A 23514-nucleotide genomic window follows, 5' to 3' on the forward strand; every position below is an offset into this window, starting at 1 on the left:
CTTTCCAAAGCTACTGTTTCATAAAGTCTGTTACATTGTGACAACGGGACCTTATCTGTGTTTCTGAGTGATTGCGTTTTACAGAGCTGTTCAGTGCATATAGCGAGTCAAAGCAAAACAGGATTCAATAGCCCGTTCTGAGACTTACCAATAATGGGTTTTAGAAAGATGAAAAGGCTGGAGAAGCATTGATTCAAGTTCACTTCAAATCTGACTTCAACAGGGAACCTCTATTCACTCAGCGAGAACAGGCTGGCAAAAGGAATGACACGCTTTTTATTTAGTCCTCATTTTGATTTTGCAGACAAACCGTCTGAACAATGTTTTATTTCTCAGCAGTGGAACTGGGTAGAAGAATTTTGGCTGAAGAAAAATAAATGAACGTGCCAAGGTGCTTATAGATGAATGGGCTTCACACAATAATAATAAACAGCAGTGTACTAAATAAAGAAAAAGCAAATCAGAAAGGTCCGCTCAGATTTTATTAGATGTTGGTGTACGAAGATTTAGAAGGAACCAATAATAACTAATCTTGATTTTATTTTAAGTTTGCTTGCTATAGGAATAATCAAAAACGAGAAAAACGTAGCAGCTGTCAGTGAGTCAGCCAGCGCCGGTTTAAGGGGCCCTGTGGCAAAATATAGCGTTGGGGGCCCCCAGCGCAAAGCTTCCCCCACCCCCCCCATTACCCCTCTGCTCCCCGGGGCCCTGCAAACAGCCATAAATACCTACGGCGGGTGAGCGAACGGGCAGCGGCTACTCTCTGAGACACGCTGTCTCCCTCCCACTCCTTTGTAAACACACGCCGGGTCACAGAGTAAGAGAGACACAGCGTGTCTCCGAGTACAGCCGCTGCCCGCCCACTCACCCGCCTGGACTAATAGTTAATAAGGGCTGCCATTATAGCTGCAGGGCCCCGGGGAGTGGGGGGAGCAGGCAGGATGGAGCAGGGTCGGCACTGCGGGTGCCTCAGCAGAGGTCGGGCCCCGGGACAAATGCCCGCTTTGCCTCTATGGTAGCGCCGCCGGCCCTGGAGTCAGCCAGTATTGAATTCACAAACAGCAAACAAGCCTCTTTCTATTTTATAGCATATGGATGTAAAGGAAAAAGAAGAAGAAAAAAAGATCAACGGGAAGATAATAACGGTAATAGAAAAAAAAATTACTTGTGGTTATTAACCACTTCACCACTGAGGGGTTTTACCCCTTGAACACCAGAGCAATTTTCACCTTTCAGCGCTCCTTCCATTAATTCGTCTATAACTTTATTATTACTTATCCCAATGAAATGAACTATATCTTGTTTTTTTCGTCACCAATTAGGCTTTCTTTAGGTGGGACATTATGCCAAGAATTATTTTATTCTAAATGTGTTTTAATGGGAAAATAGGAAAAAATGTGGGAAAAAATTACTACTTTTCAGTTTTCGGCCATTATCGTTTTTAAACAAAGCATGCTACTGTAATTAAAACCCATGAAATGTATTTAACCATTTGTCCCGGTTATAAAACCATTTAAATTATGTCCCTATCACAATGTTTGGCGACAATATTTTATTTGGAAATAAAGGTGCATTTTTTTCAGTTTTGCATCCATCCCTAATTACAAGCCCGCAGTTTACAAAGTAACAGTGTTATACCCTCTTGACATAAATATTTAAAAAGTTCAGTCCCTAAGGTAACTATTTTTTTTTTTATTTATTGTATTTTTTTTTTAATTACAAAAAAAATTAAAAAAAAAAATTGGGGAGTGTGGGAGGTAATGAGTTAATTTATTGTGTAAATGTAATGTTTGTTTATGTAAAATGCTTTTAGGGTGTAGTTTACTATTTGGCCACAAGATGGCCACAGTGTGTTTGTTTACATGCGACCTGTAAGCGTCCTTCCGGACGCTTACAGGAAGCAGTAGGAGGCTGGAGAATCACAATGATCGCGCTGTTTCTAATAGAAGCAGCGCGATCATTGCGGGGGCTTAGATCAACGAACGGGAATGGATTTTCCCGTTCATTGATCTCCGTGCGAGCAGGCGGCGGCGTGCACGAGCGGCGGGTGCGCGCGCACGAGCGGCGGGAGCGCGGACAGCGGCGGTAGCGCGGAAGGTACGGATTTCTCCGTCCCTGGTTTTTTAGGGGGGGAAAAAGGGACGGAGAAATTCGTACCGCGGGGGTTTAAGTGGTTAAAGTGTACCTGAGGCGAGATGTGACATGATGAGATAGACTTGTGTATGTACATTGCAAAACATATTAAATAACCAGGCTATTTTACTTGTTTTATTTTGCTGCTTAAAGTGGTTCCGAGATAAACTTTTACTCATTGCATAATTGTGTTCCTTTTATATAGTTTATAGGGCATTCCTCAAGCCAAATACTTTTTTTGTTTTGTTTTAATACCCTAATTCCCTATAAACTAAACAAGCCTCGCCCACAGCTTTTTAGAGTGCATTGGCACTGTAGCAAGGGCTTATGGGAGCTCAGTCTGGGCAGGAGGAGGAGGAGGTTACTAGTCATTGATTTCAGAGGCAGAGGGGAGGAGGGAGGAGGAGAGGGGACTGAATTTATCACATTACACACAGGCAAGCTTGCTCTACATCTCCAGCCCTCAGCCTGTGACAAACAGAACATGGCTGCCCTCATTGTATTACAGGAATAAATAATCCTAAAATATTGAAGCTGTCTGCAGCTAGATTTGCTGTGTAAACTATCTAAACTTTACATAAGATATATAGACAATTTACTTGTTATAGTTAGTTTTTCATCTCAGATCCGCTTTAAAAGAGAGTTAACATCTAGGCATGGAAGTGACAGGTACTGTCTTGTCGGTGCCTTGTTGGGAATATAGTTAATATCACTGAAAAGCAAATTACAGCCATAAATGTTTTCTAGGCAGAATACAACTTTTGAGGGCAGGGAACTAAAATACATGAATTATTGAGCGTTTTCTAAAGGTGGCCATACACTTATAGATTTGCAGCAGATTCGACCATCAGATAGATTTCTGGCAGATGCCTGTCAAGTTGAATCTGACAGGAATCTATCTGATGTGTGCCACACTTTAGTAACTAGGAACATTTTCAACAGAATTAAATCTACTGGAAATCTATTGGAAATTGACCTAAATGCATTATTGGACCATTAGATCAAATGTAACTCTATGGGCCATCAATCTGCTGCCAGCAGCAGATCGACATAGATTCTCCATCCTGTCAGATAGATCAAATCGATCGAATTCGGCCGCAAATCGATCGATAGATTTGCTAGAATCGATCAATGGCTGAAATCGACCAGTGTATGGGCCCCTTAACTCTGGGACACTTAATAGGCTGCCACTGATTAGAGACAGTAAAATATTCAACCTACTTTGTTTAAATATAAAATAAAACCATGAGATAACTGAAAAAACAGGCATTTTTAGGAGTAGGAGGATAAATATAATTGTTTATCTCCTCAGTTTATTTTCACCTCGGCTTCACTTTAAAGTAAGCCCAAAGTGAGATAAATATGGAAGCTTCAGTCTTTTTTGTGTTTTCAGAATAAAAGATAATTGTGTGGTTGTCCTGCTGATCTTTTGGCTGAATTTCTCAGTCACAAAGCTGGATCAAATATGCAGTCAATGGAGAGAGGACACAAGAACCACGTACTCATCTTTGGCCTCTGACACAGGAAGTACTGTATGAGAGGCTAAAAGGCTGACACAACAGCAGGACAAATAGCATTTTTTTTTTCAAAAGGAAACCAGCAATAACACATTCTATATTCACAACACTTCAAGTGGACTCTAATAGTTTCCGAGTCACTGACCCACAGCGAAATTGTTTCAAACCACCCTGAAAGCAGTGGCTACATACTAGCCACAGGTATTTCTTAGAGATGGTCCATAAGATGCTAATTATTACCAGTTCATGCAGTTTTATTTACATTTATTTAAGGGGACACTATCGTGAAAATCATAACATTTTAAATACATGTAGACACATACAAATACGAAGTACATTTTTCCTGAGTAAAATGAGCTTTAAATTACATTTCTCCTATGTTGCTGTCACTTAGGCCTTGTTCACATTGCGTTCCGATCACGTTAGCGTTGGGTGGTTTTTTTTGCACTTTTTTTTTTGTGATTCCCGGCGCTTGGGTGGGCGGTGCGTTTTTGTTAAAAACGCTTTGCTAACCTCTTTTCCAGAGCAATTTTTTAATTCACTCCCTGAGGCAAGTCAGGAAGTAAACTCTTTGTCCCGGAACATAATAAATACAATGTATTTATTCTTAAAAACGCACAAAGCGATTTTGTGAGCGTTTTTGCACTCTTTCTATACGTTCCATTGGGGCGGAATCGCCTCAAAAAAGGTACAGGCACCGCCTTGCTGAGCGGATCGTAAACCAACCCGTTGAGATGTGAACTCTCTCGTAGGGAATCATTGCACAAGCATTTTTAGAACGATTTTGAAAATCGTCTGCGCATGAAAAAAGGGCAAAAACGCCCTAGTGTGAACAAGCTCTTACTGTAGGTAATAGAAATCTAATAGAACCGACAGGTTTTGGACTAGCCCATCTCCTCATTGGGGGTTCTCAGGGTTTTAATTATTTTCAATAGCACTTAGTGAATAGCAGTTGCTCTGTCCTAGTGCCAGAAAAAGTGTATTGCAAGCAGGGAGGCTGGCCAGCATCTTTGCATAAAGCCTTTTCAGGGAGTGTCTTAATAAAGAATAAAGACCATGCTGAGAATTCCCCATGAAGAGATGGACTAACCCAAAACCTGTCAGTTCTGTCAAATTTCTACTACCTACTGTAAGTGACAGCAACATAGGAGAAAGGTCATTTATTGCTCATTTTACTGTGGGAGAAACATGCTTCTTATTTGTATGTGTTTACATGTATTTTAAATTTTTTCACACAGTGGTCCTTTAATTCCCTTGAATAATAGAGGTTGTAGTAAGGAGATAGTGGACAGGAGAACCTGTCAATAACAGCCAACCTCCATAGCGCTAAATACAAGTGCAAAAGTCCATTGAAATAGCAATCAATGTGGGAAGATGTGCAATGGTTTCATGGTAGATTTGATCAGTGATAAAATTTGTCAGGGACCGACCAGGAAAATTGATGCTTGTATGGCCTGCATTAGGCACCATTAAATGAAAACAAAAGGGAAAGATGGGACAGCACCCATACACAGGAGATAGTGGGCTTGATTCACTAACCGGCACTAAGCCGGTTTGTGTGTTTTATCACTTAGTGGGCACAAACTACAGTGCTAACCTTATCTGAGGTTAGTGTGCCTTGTCTGAGGTTTGCGATGTAGCTTTGTCCATCTTTTAGTGTGCACAAAACTATTTAGGGCTTGATTCACAAAGCTGTGCAAACTGTTTAGCATGGGTGTGCTAAACAGTTAGCACGTGAAATGCCGTTCGCGGACTTTTGCGCGCGGCAAATTGCTTGCGCAAAAGTCCACGATTGCGCGAATCGTAGCACTTTGCACGCGCAAAAGTCCGCGCTGAACAGTTTGCACAGCTTTGTGAATCAAGCCCTTAGTGTGCACAAAGCTACTTAAGGCACACTAACTCAGATAAGGCACACTAACCTCAGATAAGGCACACTAACCAGCTTAGCGCTGGAAAACTCTTTTTTACTCCGGCGCTAACACTTAGTGCCGGTTAGTGAATCAAGCCCAGTGTGTGCCTAAGACAAAAACAGTATTTCACGCCACTGGAGCCGTCAAATCCAGAATCTAACTTAGTCAGGCACCACTGTAGTAATTATAGCATCTTTTTTTTTCAACAATAATTTTTATTAATAGAAAACTTCAGCAGTACAAAGGAAACAATGTATAACAGTTTCAATGATATAAGAAAAGCAATACAGATGATAACAATTATCAGCTGAATTAAAAAAGGAACACAAAACAAGAAAGGGAAAACAAAACAAAAAAAAAAAATATTAGAGGGGGAACCAATCATTGCACATTATGCTAAAACTATATTAGCTTAAATCTGAGAAATATTGTTTTCTCTCTTTTTTTCCCCTCTTATTCACTTTAAAATGCATATAAAATAAAATAATTTTTCTTAGCAAAAAGTACCACCCAACGAAAGTCTAATTTGTGGCGAAAAAAAATGTATAGATCATTTTGTTGTGATAAGTAGTGATAAAGTTTTGAATGGACACAGCGTTGAAATGTGAAAATTGTTTAAAGCGGACCCAAACCAAACATTGTTTTAATTCTAAATATTTAGTTGTACCACTCTGACACATACAAAGATAAATAAACACTCCTTCAAGCCTATGAGCATTTCAGTGCATGTTTTTCACCCTTCTCTTTTCATAACTTGGGTTATACAGGTGGCAGCCATTACTTCTGAGCTTAGTAGGAGGTTTTAAATCATGGGTGTGTTGGTCATGAGCTACCCTCCCTCACAGGGGCGTCATCTATGTGAAATCTCACACAAGCTGAGATCACCTTCCCTGTGACATCATCAGTAGCAGCCTGTGTTTTGTTTTTGTTTTTTTTCTCCTCCACCAGTTTGCTGGAAAAATCCCGGCAATATGAAAGGAAGGGAGGGGTTCCTCCAATAAATGTAAAATATTTTATATTTGTCACCATGCAGCTGAAAAAAAAGCTGCTATTTATGATTATAATTTAGAAAATAGATTTTATTTCTGAAATCTTGTATTTTTAGTTTGGGTCCACTTTAAGGGGAGAACCGTTAAGGTGAAGTAGTTAATATCAGATATTAAGTTAATTATATCACTTCTGACTTTCAATATGTCTATTTTGAAAGTGACAGCTGTATTCTATTCAGCATTTGATATGCAAGTAAAAAACTGAAAGTCAACAATCTTGCAATCAGATCTTAATTTATTTGTTGTAAACATGTATGAGGTTTTATTATATGATGTTTCCTAATTATCAGTCAACAAAATCTTGACCCATCTACACAGATTGCTGTGGTTAGCTAGTTATTTATAAAGTATGTATGGAAGAGTTAAATCTTTCTTTTGACACACAGGTCTTGAAACGTTTTACCATCACTTATATCCACCTTTAACTTTGTATATTACCTCTTCCTTTGGACGTGACTTAAAAAGATCCCTTTCGTAGACCATGTACTGTGAAAAGATGGATGGACATAGCAAACCATAGGCATTAGATTCATCTCCATAGTTGTTCCTGTCACTAATTCTGCGGATACGGGGAGGTGCAATATCTGTTCGAACAGTAGGAATCCCAAAGGCATGGTACTCTAAATCAAAAGTAAATGATGGCATGATTTAATAATTTTAACTATATTCAACTATATTTAGACCCTATCCCCCCTGCCCTGTCCTCCCCAAACACACACACAAACAAACACATAATAAAGCAGAGTTACCCTTTAAAAAATTCCCATAACAAAAGCAGGTTTTCCCTCATGATGATAAACCTGCAGAGACTGCACAATGTTATCATGTCACTATGGACTAATATCTCTGAGGAACGCCAACAACTACCCCATGATAACAAATGCAGCTACTATGACCACCAAATTAAGAATGCAGTGGTCATTAGCCCACATTAGAAATGCAGAAAACATTACCTTACGTTTGAAATGCAGCAATGACTACCCTCACAACCCCAAAACACACATATGAAATGCATCAAACAGTACCCCACATAAGCAATGCAGCAAACATTACCCTGCATAACAAATGCAGCAAACATTACCCCACATAACAAATGCAAGTAACATTACACCACATAAAAAAATGCAGCAAACATTACTGTACCACATACGAAATGTAGCAATACTTAATCCCTCCCCCTTCCTTATGAAATGCAGCAAACATCACTCTATATAAGAAATGCAGTAAACATTTCATTCCCAAAACATAATTAGGCAGAACCCCCAACCAAAACCACCAAACATAAGTAGGCAGATTTGTCTCCCTCCCCCCGAAAAACCGAAGCATGATTTAGCAGAGTACCTCCTTAAATTGCCAAACATAAGGCACTCTGGTCAGCAGCTCAGCTGATAGTGGTCTCTATGCTGTGCCCCTTACAGTTTTTCCTGGTACTCTAGTGGTCCCCCTTTCCCCTATAATTCCCTGGTGGTCTAGTGGCCCCCCTCCCCTTCAAAGTATACCCTGGTGGTCTAGTGGTGTCCCTATCCCCATAAGGCTTCCCGGGTGGTACCCCCATCACCATACAGTTTCCCTGGTGGTCTAATGGCCACCCATCCTAATATAGCTTGCCTGGTGGTCTAGTATCTCCAATCCTATCCCCATATAGCTTCCTTGGTGGTCTAGCGGTTCCCCCATCCACATATAGCTTCTCTGGTGGTCTAGCCTCCCCCCATATAGCCTCTTTGAAGGTATAGTGCTACCCCTCATCCTCATATATCATCCCTGGTGGTCTAGTTGTCCCCGTAATCTCCAATGGATTCCCTGGATGTCTAATGCACTCCCTTCTGTGCCCCTCTATATGCAGGTAGTGCTTTAGAATCACACATGCAAGAGGCTCCACCAATGCGCCCCTCCATTTTCAGAAGCAGTCTGCCTGCTCAATCTCCTGCAACTTGCATAATCACATGAGGTGAAGAAGAACCAGGTTGTTAGCACCTGGCTGGTGCTGAGCATGGAGGGCCACATCACGGGAGCCTGTTGCAGGTTAGTAATACTTACGCTGAACACTGCACCATATGCTGCCAATGGAGACCCTGGAGGAGAGTCAGGAGAAAACAGTGCTGGTGCTGCAAGTGGTTTCGGGGTACCATGATGGGCACTCTGTGCCCTGACAATCGGGGCACAGTGGGAGAAAGATGTGTCTGGGTGTCCCAGCTTCCTATCACATGGCATGATGGGGTTGGTGTAATAATGTCCTCATACAATGGGCAACCATTGAAAAATATCAATGATCCAAAACTCATGGATTATAATTGTTTTTTTTATCAAATTGTCATCTATTAGTGGCTAAAGTTCATAACCCTGTCATGAACATGGTCAGGTAGAAAGGTTAGTACAATTGCAGTTGTACGGTTGCAGTCGCATGCATGCACCCACGTTGAGAACTTCTTTTTTTTACAAATCCAGGCTGCCCTGGATTTACTAAAAATAACCTCTTGCGGTGTGTAAGTCTGCAATAAGACAAATACTAATTCCCTAAGCGTTCAGCAAATCCGACTGTGTTCTGCTATGATTCAAGCAAGAGTAGCAAACGTTTACTGTGCAATATCAGCAAATAAAAAAAAATACATCCAGGTCTGTTTGATCACTTAACTTAGGAATCAACTACAGTGTAACACCACTGAGCAGAAAACACGTACTATACCCTGAGCAATATCTAAAGTTACAGGAAGTAGCAAACAAATGTTCAAGTCAAGAAAAACAAACTATTCATGATTTAGTCAAAAGCTTATCATTTTATGCAGCAATTTAAATTTAGGGACATGATCTGCATATTTGATTTCAATGCAAAAGCTATGATGTTTTGAATAGTGTTGTGCTTGTTCTTTGTAATTCCTAATTGACAGCATTCCCTAGTCCCGGCTGGTATGGAGCATGGTCACAGTATTTACTGCTGTCAAGGCTTAACGTTTACCACGGCTTGACAGCAATGAATCTCACATGACAACACTCCAGGCCAGAAAGGGAACGTTAGTGTTTAGTGTGGGCAGCGCAGTTGTGGGAGATGGCTTAGTGTGGGCAGCGCAGTTGTGGGAGATGGCTTAGTGTGGGAAGCGCGGTTGTGGGAGATGGCTTAGTGTGGGCAGCACAGTTGTGGGAGGTGGCTTAGTGTGGGCAGCGCAGTTGTGGGAGGTGGCTTAGTGTGGGCAGCGCAGTTGTGGGAGATGGCTTAGTGTGTGCTGCGCAGTTGTGGGAGATGGCTTAGTGTGGGCAGCGCAGTTGTGGGAGGTGGCTTAGTGTGGGCAGAGCAGTTGTGGGAGATGGCTTAGTGTAAGCAGCGCAGTTGTGGGAGATGGCTTAGTGTGGGCAGCGCAGTTGTGGGAGATGGCTTAGTGTGGGCAGCGCAGTTGTGGGAGATGGCTTAGTGTGGGCAGCGCAGTTGTGGGAGATGGCTTAGTGTAAGCAGCGCAGTTGTGGGAGATGGCTTAGTGTAAGCAGCGCAGTTGTGGGATATGGCTTAGTGTGGGCAGCGCAGTTGTGGGAGATGGCTTAGTGTGGGCAGCGCAATTGTGGGAGGTGGCTTAGTGTGGGCAGCGCAGTTGTGGGAGATGGCTTAGTGTGGGCAGCGCAGTTGTGGGAGGTGGCTTAGTGTGGGCAGTGCAGTTGTGGGAGGTGGCTTAGTGTGGGCAGTGCAGTTGTGGGAGGTGGCTTAGTGTGGGCAGAGCAGTTGTGGGAGATGGCTTAGTGTAAGCAGCGCAGTTGTGGGAGATGGCTTAGTGTAAGCAGCGCAGTTGTGGGAGATGGCTTAGTGTGGGCAGCGCAGTTGTGGGAGATGGCTTAGTGTGGGCAGCGCAATTGTGGGAGGTGGCTTAGTGTGGGCAGCGCAGTTGTGGGAGATGGCTTAGTGTGGGCAGCGCAGTTGTGGGAGGTGGCTTAGTGTGGGCAGTGCAGTTGTGGGAGGTGGCTTAGTGTGGGTAGCACAGTTGTGGGAGGTGGCTTAGTGTCGGCAGAGCAGTTGTGGGAGGTGGCTTAGTGTGGGCAGAGCAGTTGCGGGAGGTGGCTTAGTGTGGGCAGCACAGTTGTGGGAGGTGGCTTAGTGTGGGCAGCACAGTTGTGGGAGGTGGCTTAGCGTCGGCAAAGCAGTTGTGGGAGGTGGCTTAGTGTGAATGGTGCAGTTGCAGGTGTGTCCGTGCATACTTAGTTATGCACGAACACACCTGTGTGTGGCGGCTAAGTGAGGGCAGCTCAGCTGTGGGAGGCACACAATTCTTTTGAGAGTCGGTGAGTTTCTGGGCAGGTACGTACATGGAACCATTATCACATGCTAACCATTCCAGTTCTCTGTATCTTTGGTTCGAACCATAGCAGACACAACAAAACCTCATATTGTTCTTTTCTTAGATATATCAGTAGATGGAATTGCACTTACTAGCAAAATTTGAAGCCGCAACAGCTTCACCAATCCTAGAAGAAGAGGTTTGATAAACATCTGGTTGTTCGTCACCCATTGAGATGGTTTTGGTTGTCTTTTCAGATCCTCCTTCTTCTTTCCAGACAAGTTCTTCAGGTTTCATTAGACCTTTGGGTAGAAATTAGGAATTTGCTTAGTCAATAATAACTTTAACCACATCTACTGTATGTTTCTGTTATATGAATACTGTATGTTTTATAGTTGGAATCCTTTAAGCAAACCTGTCCCTAGACACATCCACATGAATACAATTCAAGTCTATGGGCCTGATTCACAAAGCGGTGCTAACAGTTAGCACGCTGATGAAAAGCCCTTTATCACACCTAAACCCAGTTTAGGCATGATAAGTTTAGGTGTGATAAGTTTAGGTATGATAAGTTTAGGTGTGATAAGTTTAGACGTGATAAGTTTAAGCACCAACTGGGTTAGCACCGCAGTGCACAGATTATCAAAAGTTTTGCGCTAGCAAAGTCTGGTGCACTTCGCATAGAGTTTAATGGCGCTGCTTTGCGTTCGGGACTTTGCGCTCGATCTAAACTTATCTAAACTTATCATGCCTAAACTTATCACGCCTAAACTGGCTTTTCCCTAGCATGGTGCAATGGTTATCACGCCTAAAGTCTCTACCGCTTTGTGAATCGAGCCCTATGGAATCATGAAAGGGGCAATTGATCAACAGCAATTGTAATCACATTTCTTTCAATGGCGTCAATTCACCAGAGGTTACCAACCTATTTATCTCTTGGGAGGTAATTTACCTCCTGTGATATCTCCAAATAGCAATTCTCCAGAAGTATAGGGGAAAATATCGACAGAGAGAAATGCAAGAGATAAATGTAAGATAAGTATGAGATAAATAAGTGATAGTAGTTAGTTTTTCTCCAAATCACAATTTACCAGGGAAGAAAGGGGGTGTGGCCATTCGTTATTTTTTCATCTCTTTATCCCCTGAATGAACCTGGAGATATCGTGGTTTTCACACAGCAGCTGCTGCTGTGGAAGATGGAGCCTTTTGAGCTTACTCTGTTAGGCCTGGTGCACACCAAAAACCGCTAGCAGATCCGCAAAATGCTAGCACATTTTGAAACGGTTTTTCTTATTTTTCTGTAGTGTTTCAGCTAGCATTTTGCGGTTTTGTGAAGCGTTTTTGGTGTAGTAGATTTCATGTATTGTTACAGTAAAGCTGTTACAGAACAGCTACTGTAACAAAAACCGCCTGGCAAACTGCTCTGAAGTGCCGTTTTTCAGAGCGGTTTGCGTTTTTCCTATACTTAACATTGAGGCAGAAACGCCTCCGCAATCCAAAATCTGCAGCAGCCCGTGAGTATGCGTTTCTGCAAAACGCCTCCCGCTCTGGTGTGCACCAGCCCATTGAAATACATTACCCAAGCGTATCCGCAGCCGCAAGCGGATCGCAAAACACAGCCGAACCGCTCTGGTGTGCACTAGGCCTTAGAGCTTGCTTCTTTTATGAGGAGACAAAGGCGCAGGAGGAGGGTCTGTTTAATCGCCCCTCGTATTTTTCGTGAGAGAACAGTTCTTGATAATTTTACTGAGACAAAGGTGGTGAAGAAGTTCAGACTCACTCGTGATATGATTTATGATATGATCCGGCAGTAAAAGGCGGGAATACTCTGGTCAGGTAGTGGTAAAACTCCGCCTCCTACCCACAATGCTTCACTTTCAAGCTTACAGAGTGGAAAAGTATCCCATGTAAATCATTAATACCGATTACCTAACTCTCTGCTTTCTCACACTTTCCTCATGCATATCTCTCCATTATCCCCTGCTATCGAACACTTTTCTCTCTGTCCTCTCACACTGGTGAATTGACTCCAGAGTGTTAAAATACCTCATGAGATAAACTACCTACCTTTTTTCTCTTAGTAAATCCTCTCTGGTGAATTGACGCCAATGAGATGAGATGAGGATGTAATAGGACTCATTTAAACTACCAACTGGGAGTAGGTAAAGTAACATCCCTGTTCATTGCAATGGTGTTAAACAATGTAAGGCTCCCTGCACACTGCAAATCTGATTTGCAATTCCGATTTGCGATTCCAATTTTCCCTGGATGCTATCAAAAGAAAAAAAGCAGAAAAAAACAGCATGCAGTACCTATTAAAAATCGGAATCGCATGTGAAAATCAATTAAAAATCGGAATGGCATGTAGTGTGCAAGAGGCCTAAACAAAGTAAACCTTTAATGATGATGTTCTGCAATGTACTGTAGTTACCATGGGCACGTTATCCCTCCCAGCAGTGCCAAGTGGCCCTTATCTATCCAAGTAGAGGAGGGAGGCAAGGTGAGGCCAGCACTGCGATTCAAAAGTATTTATCGGGATAAAGAATAGTGGAAAACACTTACAGTCAGCATTAGGTCGGGTGCAATGAGGATGTGGTGGGCGCCAGGTCTAGGTCCCCCTGCGGACGTCCGTTTCGCGTGTCTAGCGCTTGTTCACCGCAATGGGGAAAGTTGGGGGCGGGCCGTTTCGGCGTGGCTAACATACCCACGCTGCGGCGGCACTTCTGCCTACGTCAGCCGGTCACGCCCCGTTTCCATGGCAGCCAACGACGCCCACTCGCCCCGTATAGAGGACGGGAGGCGTCCTTGTAGCTAGGTGATGCGGGGCATGGGGGCCGGTGCGTTCCGTCGGGCCAATCAGCGCCCAGCTCCAATGTGTAAACATAAGCACGTTAAATATATGTGCATATAGGAACTTACTATATTAGAAGTTAAGAAACATAGGAGCACGGGCAGTGACGGCGCGGTCCAACATCCCGGCACCCAGGCAACTCAACCCCAGTAAAAATTGCACATAGTAACAATTAAAAACAACGAAGCCAACCAGGGGAGGGAGAGGCAGGCAAAGAGGAGGCTAGGCATAGCCCAAAGTCAGAGCAGACATGGGGGCTAAAGAGGGGAATAGCAGAGGCAGGGAATACTTTACAATAAGTTGTTGTTAGGGAGAACGCAAATAGGATCCATGGCACCCAGAGGAAAAAAACCTCATCTATCCAAGCCCTAAACTTCTGTCATCAGCAACAAGGGACCCAAAAGGGAGGAGGTTCCAGAAACCTGAACCCCACAAACATAACTCCCCTTATAACCAGCCTACATAGATAATCCTTGGCCTAGACAAATGTTTTGGGCCATCTTGTTAAAGAATTTACTGTGTGTATAGCTGCCATTTAATGAGCCGCAGTGGCGGGTTACTACTAAATGATGAATGACAAATGACCATATAGTGTTCTTGTAACTCATTCACTGCTCATCATCCTTCCTAGTCTCCACATAGACCAGATGTAGCCCAACAGTGTGTCTATACAGTCCTTGTTCCCAAAACTTGAGCCCTAGCAATCATTAGGCTCAACAGAAATGGAGCATGTGTATGTAGCTTAAGGTGTATGTGGTCCTGGGTCAGCTGATAGATCTGTGATTGTCAACACAAAGGGACACTTGCAAAAATGTTTATCAGAGACCTGCTGAAGCGGTTCTAGTTATAATGAGGCCCCTGGGCAAAATTAACCTGGGGGGGGGGGCCTGAACCCTCCCTCCTGTAAGCGGCATAAGGGGCCCTTTATTTCTGACAAATTCCACTCCCCAGGGCCCCCGAACCAGCTGCTGTGCTTCCCCAGGTCACACCTCCATTTATTTTGGTTCCCAGGGCCCTTTCAGAATTGTGGGCAGCGTAGTGCGTGGCTGGCATGCTCCTTCATTAGTTCATACATTCCTGTCATTCTCACAGGGATACCTGCTCTAAGTGACCCGGCACATATTATTAAATAATAACATGCAGCTGGGTCACTGAGAAGATGCAGCAAGTGGGGATGAAGACTGGAACACATGGACTAATGGAGGAGCATGCCTACTGGAGAGTCCCAACCGTGCCAAAAACTCTGCAAAGGGCACCGTGGACCAATATGAAGTTGGTGGCGAGACCTGGGGCTTGGGGGCCCTTGAGCGAATGCCCAGTTTGCCCCTATGGAAGCACTGGCCCTGAAATCTGACACACAAAAAAAACACTAGGGCAGGAGCTGAAATAGGGGAACTATGTGTAACTTGCAGAAAACAGAAAAAAAATGTTTTCTCTTTTTATAGTTTTAGGGCTTTTGAATCGTAAGTACATCAATCAACAAACTCTACACTAAGTACATTTTTATAATTCATCCTGAGCTTACCCTGTGTAATTATTTTTTCTTCAGGTTTTCCGATTGACATTTTATCTTTCCAAGTTAAAAAGTTAGAAAACTCCACAAAGCTAATAAAACCATCCTTGTCTGCATCACAGTGCTCATAAAGAGAATCCAAAACGTTAGAGTCCAGATCAAGGCCAAACCTCACACAAGCATTTTTCAACTCCTTCTTGTCAATTTTTCCATCGCCATTCTATGAAGAAAAACAAAACACTTTTTTTAAAAAATGCTTCTTTGAATATTTTTGCATCATATCTAACTATCTGTATTTTCCGGTGCCAAAGAGCCTCTTATAAATGTCCTGAGCTCTTAGAGAAAGGTGACTGGGCAGTGCCATAATGCAGTCCCTGGTCTCCAACAGAGAGAAAAACTATGTAGCAATCCAGTTCTTGCTCACATGACCACCAAGTTTAAACAAAATGGTAAAAGTTAAGTGCTTGGAAAATTTTGGAAACATTAAAACTTCTATTTCTTTACCTTTACAGGGTGAGGGGTGGGATAATACATCTTTTTTCCAAGTTCTGATGCAATGCTAAGTTTCAGAAAGCAGCCTAACACAGCGCTAACAATGTTCAAGGCTCTGCTTTATCAAATTAAATCATTATGATCAGAGATGGATTAAGATGTAATGGGGCCTTAGGCAAGGTAGAGGGTTTGAGGCTCCCTTGTGGTCCTTTTTTAAGGTGAAGTGGTGAAAAATCAGAGAAGGTGACGAGTGGACCCCTCGACACCCACTAGGTCCAGGCACCTGCCTAGGTAGCCTGGTGGATGATCCTGCTCTGGCTGTGATGCTTGAAACTTTTCACACCAGTTTCTATTTCTCATCTTTTTACTATTATATATATATATATATATATATATATATATATATATATATATATATATATATATATATATATATATATATATATATATATATATATATATAAATACCAAGGGGTAAGCAGCACAAACCAAATTTTTTATGCAATTCTATGCAAAGCATGCACGCAGCACAGGAGGTCCCCAACCTCCATAAGAAATTTCCTTTTTTTCCCATTAAGTTGACTCTTGGGTTTTTGGTTTAGTTCCCACTAGACTGCTTATAAAAACTGGCATTTTGCATGGTAGAGTAGGACTCACCAGATCGGGGACACTTTGGCGCAGTTGGTGAGCTTAAGCGCGTTAAAGCGTAACCAAGAGCCCCTGTCACTGTTTTCCTGTTGTGTGCTGCAGCCCCTCTGTAATTATATATTTCTTATGGAGGTTGGGGACCTCCTGTGCTGCGTGCATGCTTTGCATAGAATTGCATAAAAAATTTGGTTTGTGCTGCTTACCCCTTGGTATTTATTTATAATTTTCCCCTGTAAGCCTGCATAACCACACCCACCTCTAGCACAGTTAAGCATATAAATTAGTGCATTGCACATGTTCAGAGAGTTCATTTGGTAGCTAGTGAAAGGTAAGGTGTTTTTAATTTCCTTTTTTTCCCATTAAGTTGACTCTTGGGTTTTTGGTTTAGTTCCCACTAGACTGCTTATAAAAACTGGCATTTTTGCCTGGTTAGAGTAGGACTCACCAGATCGGGGACACTTTGGCGCAGTTGGTGAGCTTAATCGCGTTAAAGCGTAACCAAGAGCCCCTGTCACTGTTTTCCTGTTGTGTGCTGCAGCCCCTCTGTAAAAAATATATATATATATATATATATATATATATATATATATATATATATATATATATATATATATATATATACACACACACAGTATGTTACGGCCAGAACCCGAAGTCTGGCCACTTCAGGTTCTGGCCGGTCAAAACAAGAAGTGTCCGTCTCACTGGGGCCAATGTGCGAAATGAATCGATTCCCAGTGGCTCCGTTATTCTCTTAAGGCTCTGTCTCCTCCCCCTGCCCCCCTCCTATTGGTTTCTGGCAGCCGTGGACACACTCATGCTTCCAGAGTCGTTTGTTACGGCAGGATTCCTGCCGTTCATTCCTGCAGCAGGGCGCTGGCAGAAGCAATGTCTGCAGCCTTTCCGCTCTGCTTCCCCGCCACCACGAATGACTCTGGGGGAATGTGTGTCCCCTGCCAGAGCTGAATAGGAGGTGGGTAGCGGGAGAAGCCAGAGCTGAGGAGCCGGCTTCATTTCTCTTACTATTGCCGCCGCAAATTCAGAAATCTTTCATTTCTGATATTGGCCGCAGTGGCACGGCCACTTCTAGTTTTTATCCGCCAGAACCCGAAGTGGCCAGACTTCGGATTCTGGCTGTAACATATACACATTTTTAGCTCATAGCAATAAAAGCAAAAGTGCTTAAACATTTCTCCCAAAAAGTTTGCTATTGTTGTTCTCACCTTACTTTTAGCCCGTTGGGTCAGGGATTTTATAGCAAAGCAAGTTAAATGGGAGCAAAGAGCGTCTAGTACTAGGGTGTTACTGTAGGCTGCTAAGTAATTTGTGGCTATAGTAGTGCCCAGTGAGTAATTTGGGCACATGAGTATAGGCAAACTCCAGATATCAGTGGAGCGGCATCGGAGCGAATATAGGTGCTTGGCTACAATATAGCTGAGCGCCAGGGGTGTTAATTTGGGCCCTGAGATATTATATAAGCATAGGGGGATCATAACTACCAGCGCCGGGGGGGGTGTCATTTAGGCACTGGGTATAGAATAGGCATTTAAGGGCTCGGCGATAATATAGCGTCCGTCTTAGCAGTGGGTAGGGGGAGGCTAGTGTTAGGAGTGGAGAGAGGAGAGGTTAGAGTTAGGAGTAGGTGAGGGGAAGTTAGTGTTAGGCCTAAATAGAGAAGGGTTAGTATGAGAAAACAGAGTTACAGTGAGTGATAGTAGAATATCAATATAATTAACAATATTCTACCATTGGAGAGAATAGAAAAATGGTAAAATTACTGATATTCTACTATTGGGATTTCCTTGCATACATGTTATTAGATGCCCCTTTGAAATACACAAATTTTATAACTATGGAGAGGGAAAGATAGGAAGTGAACTCATGAGAAATGTTTCATGCGTCAAAGCAATAGCCTCTGGAAGTGGCTAAAAAACTAGCATTATATTGTTTGAAATCCTGAGATGTGGGGATTAGTCAATCACGTAATACCTAGCTTCTGGATAAGTTTGTACATGTAACACCCAGATCTGTACCGTTATGACCCAGTCCTGTTTCATGCCTGACGAAAATATTTACATTTCTAAATTTAAGATTGGAAGAAAGCTGCAGTAAGTCATTAAATGTATTACCTAAACTTTTGTTATTTTGAAGAAACGTATATTACTGGATTATATCTATGCACAAACTGAGGAACAGAGCAGAATGATGAGAGTGTTGAGCAGCAGTGTTGGGCACAAAGAGTTCATCTACAAACAACACAAAGTAGAGTGGGGGGAAGGGGGATGTCAGGTAATCAAGTCTGTGATGAGGAGTGAGAGCTAATCACTAGGAAGTCAGTAAACATTCTCTTGGCAACTGACAGTTTCAAGAAGGGTGAAATTATAATTATTTATGGTATATTATAGATATATTATGAATGAAGCAGCTTTAACCACCTTAGCGGTATGGACGAGCTCAGCTCGTCCATTACCGCCAGAGGGTGCCGCTCAGGCCCTGCTGGGCCGATTTGAATGAAATAAAGTGCAGCACACGCAGCCGGCACTTTGCCAGCCGCGTGTGCTGCCTGATCGCCGCCGCTCTGCGGCGATCCGCCGCGAGCAGCGGCGAAAGAGGGTCCCCCCAGCCGCCTGAGCCCTGTGCAGCCGGAACAAATAGTTCCGGCCAGCGCTAAGGGCTGGATCGGAGGCGGCTGACGTCAGGACGTCGGCTGACGTCCATGACGTCACTCCGCTCGTCGCCATGGCGACGAAGTAAACAAAACACGGAAGGCCGCTCATTGCGGCCTTCCGTGTTACTTTTGGCCGCCGGAGGCGATCAGAAGAACGCCTCCGGAGCGCCCTCTGGTGGGCTTTCATGCAGCCAACTTTTAGTTGGCTGCATGAAATAGTTTTTTTTTTATTTAAAAAAAACCCTCCCGCAGCCACCCTGGCGATCTTAATAGAACGCCAGGGTGGTTAATAGAGTTATCTCGTATGAGATAAATGCACTGCTTTTGACCTCAGTTGGCAGAACTTGTGCTGTCAATTTTTTGAATGCTTTGATCTCTCTCTTGTAGCAGAACATATATTAACTGAAAGCAGGTGTCCTCTGTTAATACACTGCTCCCTAGTAGAAGGGTTAACATTATCTAAAAACATCCTATTACATGATGGGTCAATAAAGCAACCAACTTTGTCATAGTGTTTAAATGCTTCCAGTAATGAACCAAAATGATGATGGTTTGCTTTCTTCAAGTGTTGCTGAACAGCTGCCAGTGTGGCTCTGTGTTTGTCTTTACCACGCAGGAAGTCTCCGGGAGCTCTGTTGTGAAGAACATCCCCAACTCCTAGAGGAAAATAATAAACATGACATTTGTAAATACAGGAAACAAAGATTTGTAATTCACTTATAAAAATCATTTCATTTAATTACAAAAAAAACTCTAAGCACACCACAAATAAAGCACACGTACGGCAAACTATACACTTGTTGAAGTATGAATCATAATTGGTAAGTTAAAGATTAAAGTGGATCTAAACTCAGAACTTCTTCTCTGCTCTAAAAGATAATGTACAGTGTGATAATCTTTAGGGGGAAAAACCTTCATTACAATTTATGGAAAACCTAAAATAAACTTGAAGTTTTAACAGGATGAACTGTGCAGGGAGCACAGAAAGGGTTAAGGGCTCTTTCACATCAGACAACGCGTGCAGGAGCGCGTTGTCTGCGTTGATAGCCTGCAGCGTGTCGTCGGGTATCTGCGGTGCAACGCAATCAGCGGCGGTAGCTATGCATTGAACCCGACAGAAAACGCCGGCTCCCGGGTGCGTCGGAGGAGAAACTGCGCCCGGGTGCGTCGGGACCGCAACGTACCGAAACGCAGCGTCGGGTGTGAAAGGTAACATGAAAGTCTATGGACTTTCTTTTTACCTTGGTTAACGCAAACTTTAACGTTGCTTCAAAACGCTCAAAGTTTGCGCAGATGTGAAAGACCCCTAAAACTTCAGTCTTTACAGCAGAGGCAGAGCCAGCCAGAGCTGCTGTGCTGCCATGAGTCACATCTACTTAGGCCTCTTTCACACTAACAACGCGTGCAGGAGCCGTTCTCCTGCACGCGTTGAATAGGCTGCGGCATGTCTTCGGGAATCTGCGGTGCGACGCTGAGTAGCGGTGGGAGTAATTGATTAACCCGACGGAGAAACGCCGATTCCTGGCGATAAAATGCTCCCGGGTGCGTTGCAACGCATCAAAACGCAGCGTTGGGTGTGAAAGGTAAAATGAAAGTCAATGGACTTTCATTTTACCTTGGACAACGCAAAGTTTCGACTTTGTGTTGAAACGCTGAAAAAGGGCTGTAGTGTGAAAGAGCCCTTATAAACGAATTATACTTTGATGTAGCTAAAACAAACACACAGGGCACACTGCAATTGATTTCTATAGCACTTTTATGTGGAATTGACACTGTGTAATGTGCTAGAGTTCAGGTCTGCTTTAAGCATAGTATCATTTTAAGAATTTTGTCTAGCCCTTATTAAAAATGTGGCCCTTTGTAAAATTGTCTGAAAAAAAATGTGGATCTCTGTCCTATTTCAGTTCAGCATGCCGGATCTAATGCTTGTACAGGCATTTAAGCAATGACAAGAGTTGGAGTTGGGGGATACCTTCCTTCTCAATCTGTATTTAGAATTTCCGGTCCAGTCAGGTAAAACTGATAGAAAACTGATGCAAACAGACAGGACAGTACTGGACTGTAATGGAAATGTACAGATTTATGTGTGAACCAAGCCTTAAAGAGAATCTCCGACCAAGAATTGAACTTTATCCCAATCAGTAGCTGATACCCCCTTTTACAGGAGAAATCTATTCCTTTTCACAAACAGACCATCAGGTGGCGCTGTATGGCTGATATTGTGGTGAAACCCCTCCCACAAGAAACGTACTCTTGGCAGTTTCCTGTCTGGTAACCTTGCTGCATTGTGGGAAATGGCTGTTTACAGCTGTTTCCAACTGCCAAATAAGCATGCAGCAGCTACATCACCTCCCAGCAGTAAAAATGTCACCATGTAATAAATGTCAGAATGTAAATCAGGGATTTAAAAGATTTTACAATGGGCAAACACTGACTAAATCATTTATACATAATTATTGTAAAAATGGAGCACTTTTTTTTATTACATTATTTTCACTGGAGTTCCTCTTTAAGTGTACCTGAGATGGGGCAGGAGTAAAGGAGGAAAAATTATACGTACATGGGGCTTCCTCCAGACCCCTCAAGGGTAGATCACTTCCTCGCTGTCCTATTCTGCAATTGGCCACATTAAGTTGTCCAGTCTGCGCAGGCACGGTCTGGCCATGCGCCCTCCCCGTTGCGGTCCCGTGGCCGGGAGCATGACGGGGGAGTGCGCGTGGCCGGACCACGCATGTGCAGTAACCCCGGACTGGAGGTCTTTTCGGAATCATAATTGTAATGCAAAGCCCTCTTATATCAAAGCAAATTTCCTCATAAGAATTAATGGAAACCCAGGTGACTTGTTACACAGCCCCCAAAATATATCTGCTTTCTGCAGATTTTTGCACCACGCATCCATTTCCCATGTAATGATTTTCGATTATGCTAGCTAGGCGCATGTGAAAATTTGGATAAACATTTTCATACAGGAACACAAAAATTTGCATATGAGAAAACGCATATGAAATGTAATGCCCTTGTGGAATCCGGGCCTAAAAGGTCTGATCGACCGCTGCCACCTTGTGGTAAGCTGGATAAATAACATATGCTAACAGTTGTAACTGAAGAAGGATTTTATGTTAATACTAAATGTGGGTTCAAAACCATTTGGTGGATGATCCTCTTGTGGTTTACTCTGCACATCCACAGTCACATATAACACTATAGAACAGAGGAAACGCTCTAATGTCTACTCAAATCTGCAATCATGATAAGTGTGAGTTTACATACATTTTACATTACACTGTATGTAAATGTGCACTATGTTCCTAATGGTCAATTGAAGTGAGAAGAATATGGAAGCTGCCATATTTATTTCCTGTTAAACAGTACCAGTTGCCTGGCAGCCCTGCTGATCTATTTAGCTGCAGTAGTGTCTGAACACACTAGAAACAAGCATGCAGCTAATCTTGTCAGATCTGACAATAATGTCAGAAACACCTCATCTGTATGCTTGTTCAGGGTCTATTGCTAAATATATTAGAGACAAAGGATCAGCAGGACAGCCATGCAACTGGTATTGCTTATAAGGAAATAAATATGCCAGCCTCTATATCCCTCTCCTTTCAGTTGTCTTTTAAAGAAAACCTGTAATGAGAAAAACCTCCCTTGGGGGGCACTCACCTCGAGTGGGGGAAGCCTCCGGATCCTATTGAGGCTTCCTCATCCTCCTCGTTCCCATGGCGCCGGCGAAAATCCTCTCGGAACGGCGGGGATGTAAATATTTACCTCCCGGGCTCCAGCGCAGGCACAGTATCGGCTCTCTGCTCGGAGATAGGCGGAAATAGCTAATCGCTGTCGGGCCGCTCTACTGCGCAGGCGCAAGTCTCCTGCACCTGCGCAGTAGAGCGGACCCGACAGAGATCGGCTATCTTCGCCTATCTCCATGCGGAGAGCCGCAACAGCGCCCCCGCTGGAGCCAGGAAAGGTAAATAAATCAGCGCTTATCAGCCTTGTCGAGGGAGGATTCCGGGACACTTCTGGGGAGCCAACGCTGGACTGCCTGCAGCTACTGCGGAGGGGGAAGCCTCATTGGGACCCTGAGGCTTCCTCCTACCAAGGTGAGTACCCCCCAGGGGATTTTTTTTTGTTACAGGGTCTCTTTAAAGTGAATGGGAACCACATTTAAAAAAATGAGACAGATACTTACCCAAGGAGAGGGAAGGCTCTGGGTCCTATAGAGCCTTTGGGCTCCTCTCCTGGTCCCGTCGTTCCAGTGCTGGCTCGCCCAGTAGGAGTATTTGACTAATTTAGTCAAATACTGCTTTACCCGGCCGAAGGAGGCTTCAGAAGTGTTCAGGGAGCCTGAGTGCTCCTGATGAAGGGCGGCCCTGTACTGCGCCTGCGCAAGCACGCTCTCTTGCACGCTCACGCCTGTGCAGTATGGAGCCACACGTCTTCGGGAGGACACGGCTCCCGAAGACTTCCAAATACCCTT

The 23514-nt window shown here is 43.5% G+C and overlaps 1 protein-coding gene across 1 annotated transcript in view; it reads right to left on the bottom strand.

Moving 5' to 3' along the window:
- Nucleotides 1-6850: 6850 nt before the first annotated feature.
- The window catches only part of EFHB (EF-hand domain family member B), a 69008-nt gene continuing 52344 nt past the window's right edge, over nt 6851-23514 (bottom strand). The window contains exons 9-12 of the mRNA XM_068238681.1: nt 19540-19694; nt 15242-15449; nt 11018-11167; nt 6851-7229 (exon numbers count right to left, since the gene is read on the bottom strand). Coding sequence (XP_068094782.1) covers nt 7015-7229; nt 11018-11167; nt 15242-15449; nt 19540-19694 — 728 coding nt within the window. The 3' untranslated portion in view covers nt 6851-7014. The remainder of the gene's footprint in view (nt 7230-11017; nt 11168-15241; nt 15450-19539; nt 19695-23514) is intronic.

The sequence above is a fragment of the Hyperolius riggenbachi genome, chromosome 5 (assembly GCF_040937935.1).
Source record: "Hyperolius riggenbachi isolate aHypRig1 chromosome 5, aHypRig1.pri, whole genome shotgun sequence".
Lineage (NCBI taxonomy): Eukaryota > Metazoa > Chordata > Amphibia > Anura > Hyperoliidae > Hyperolius > Hyperolius riggenbachi.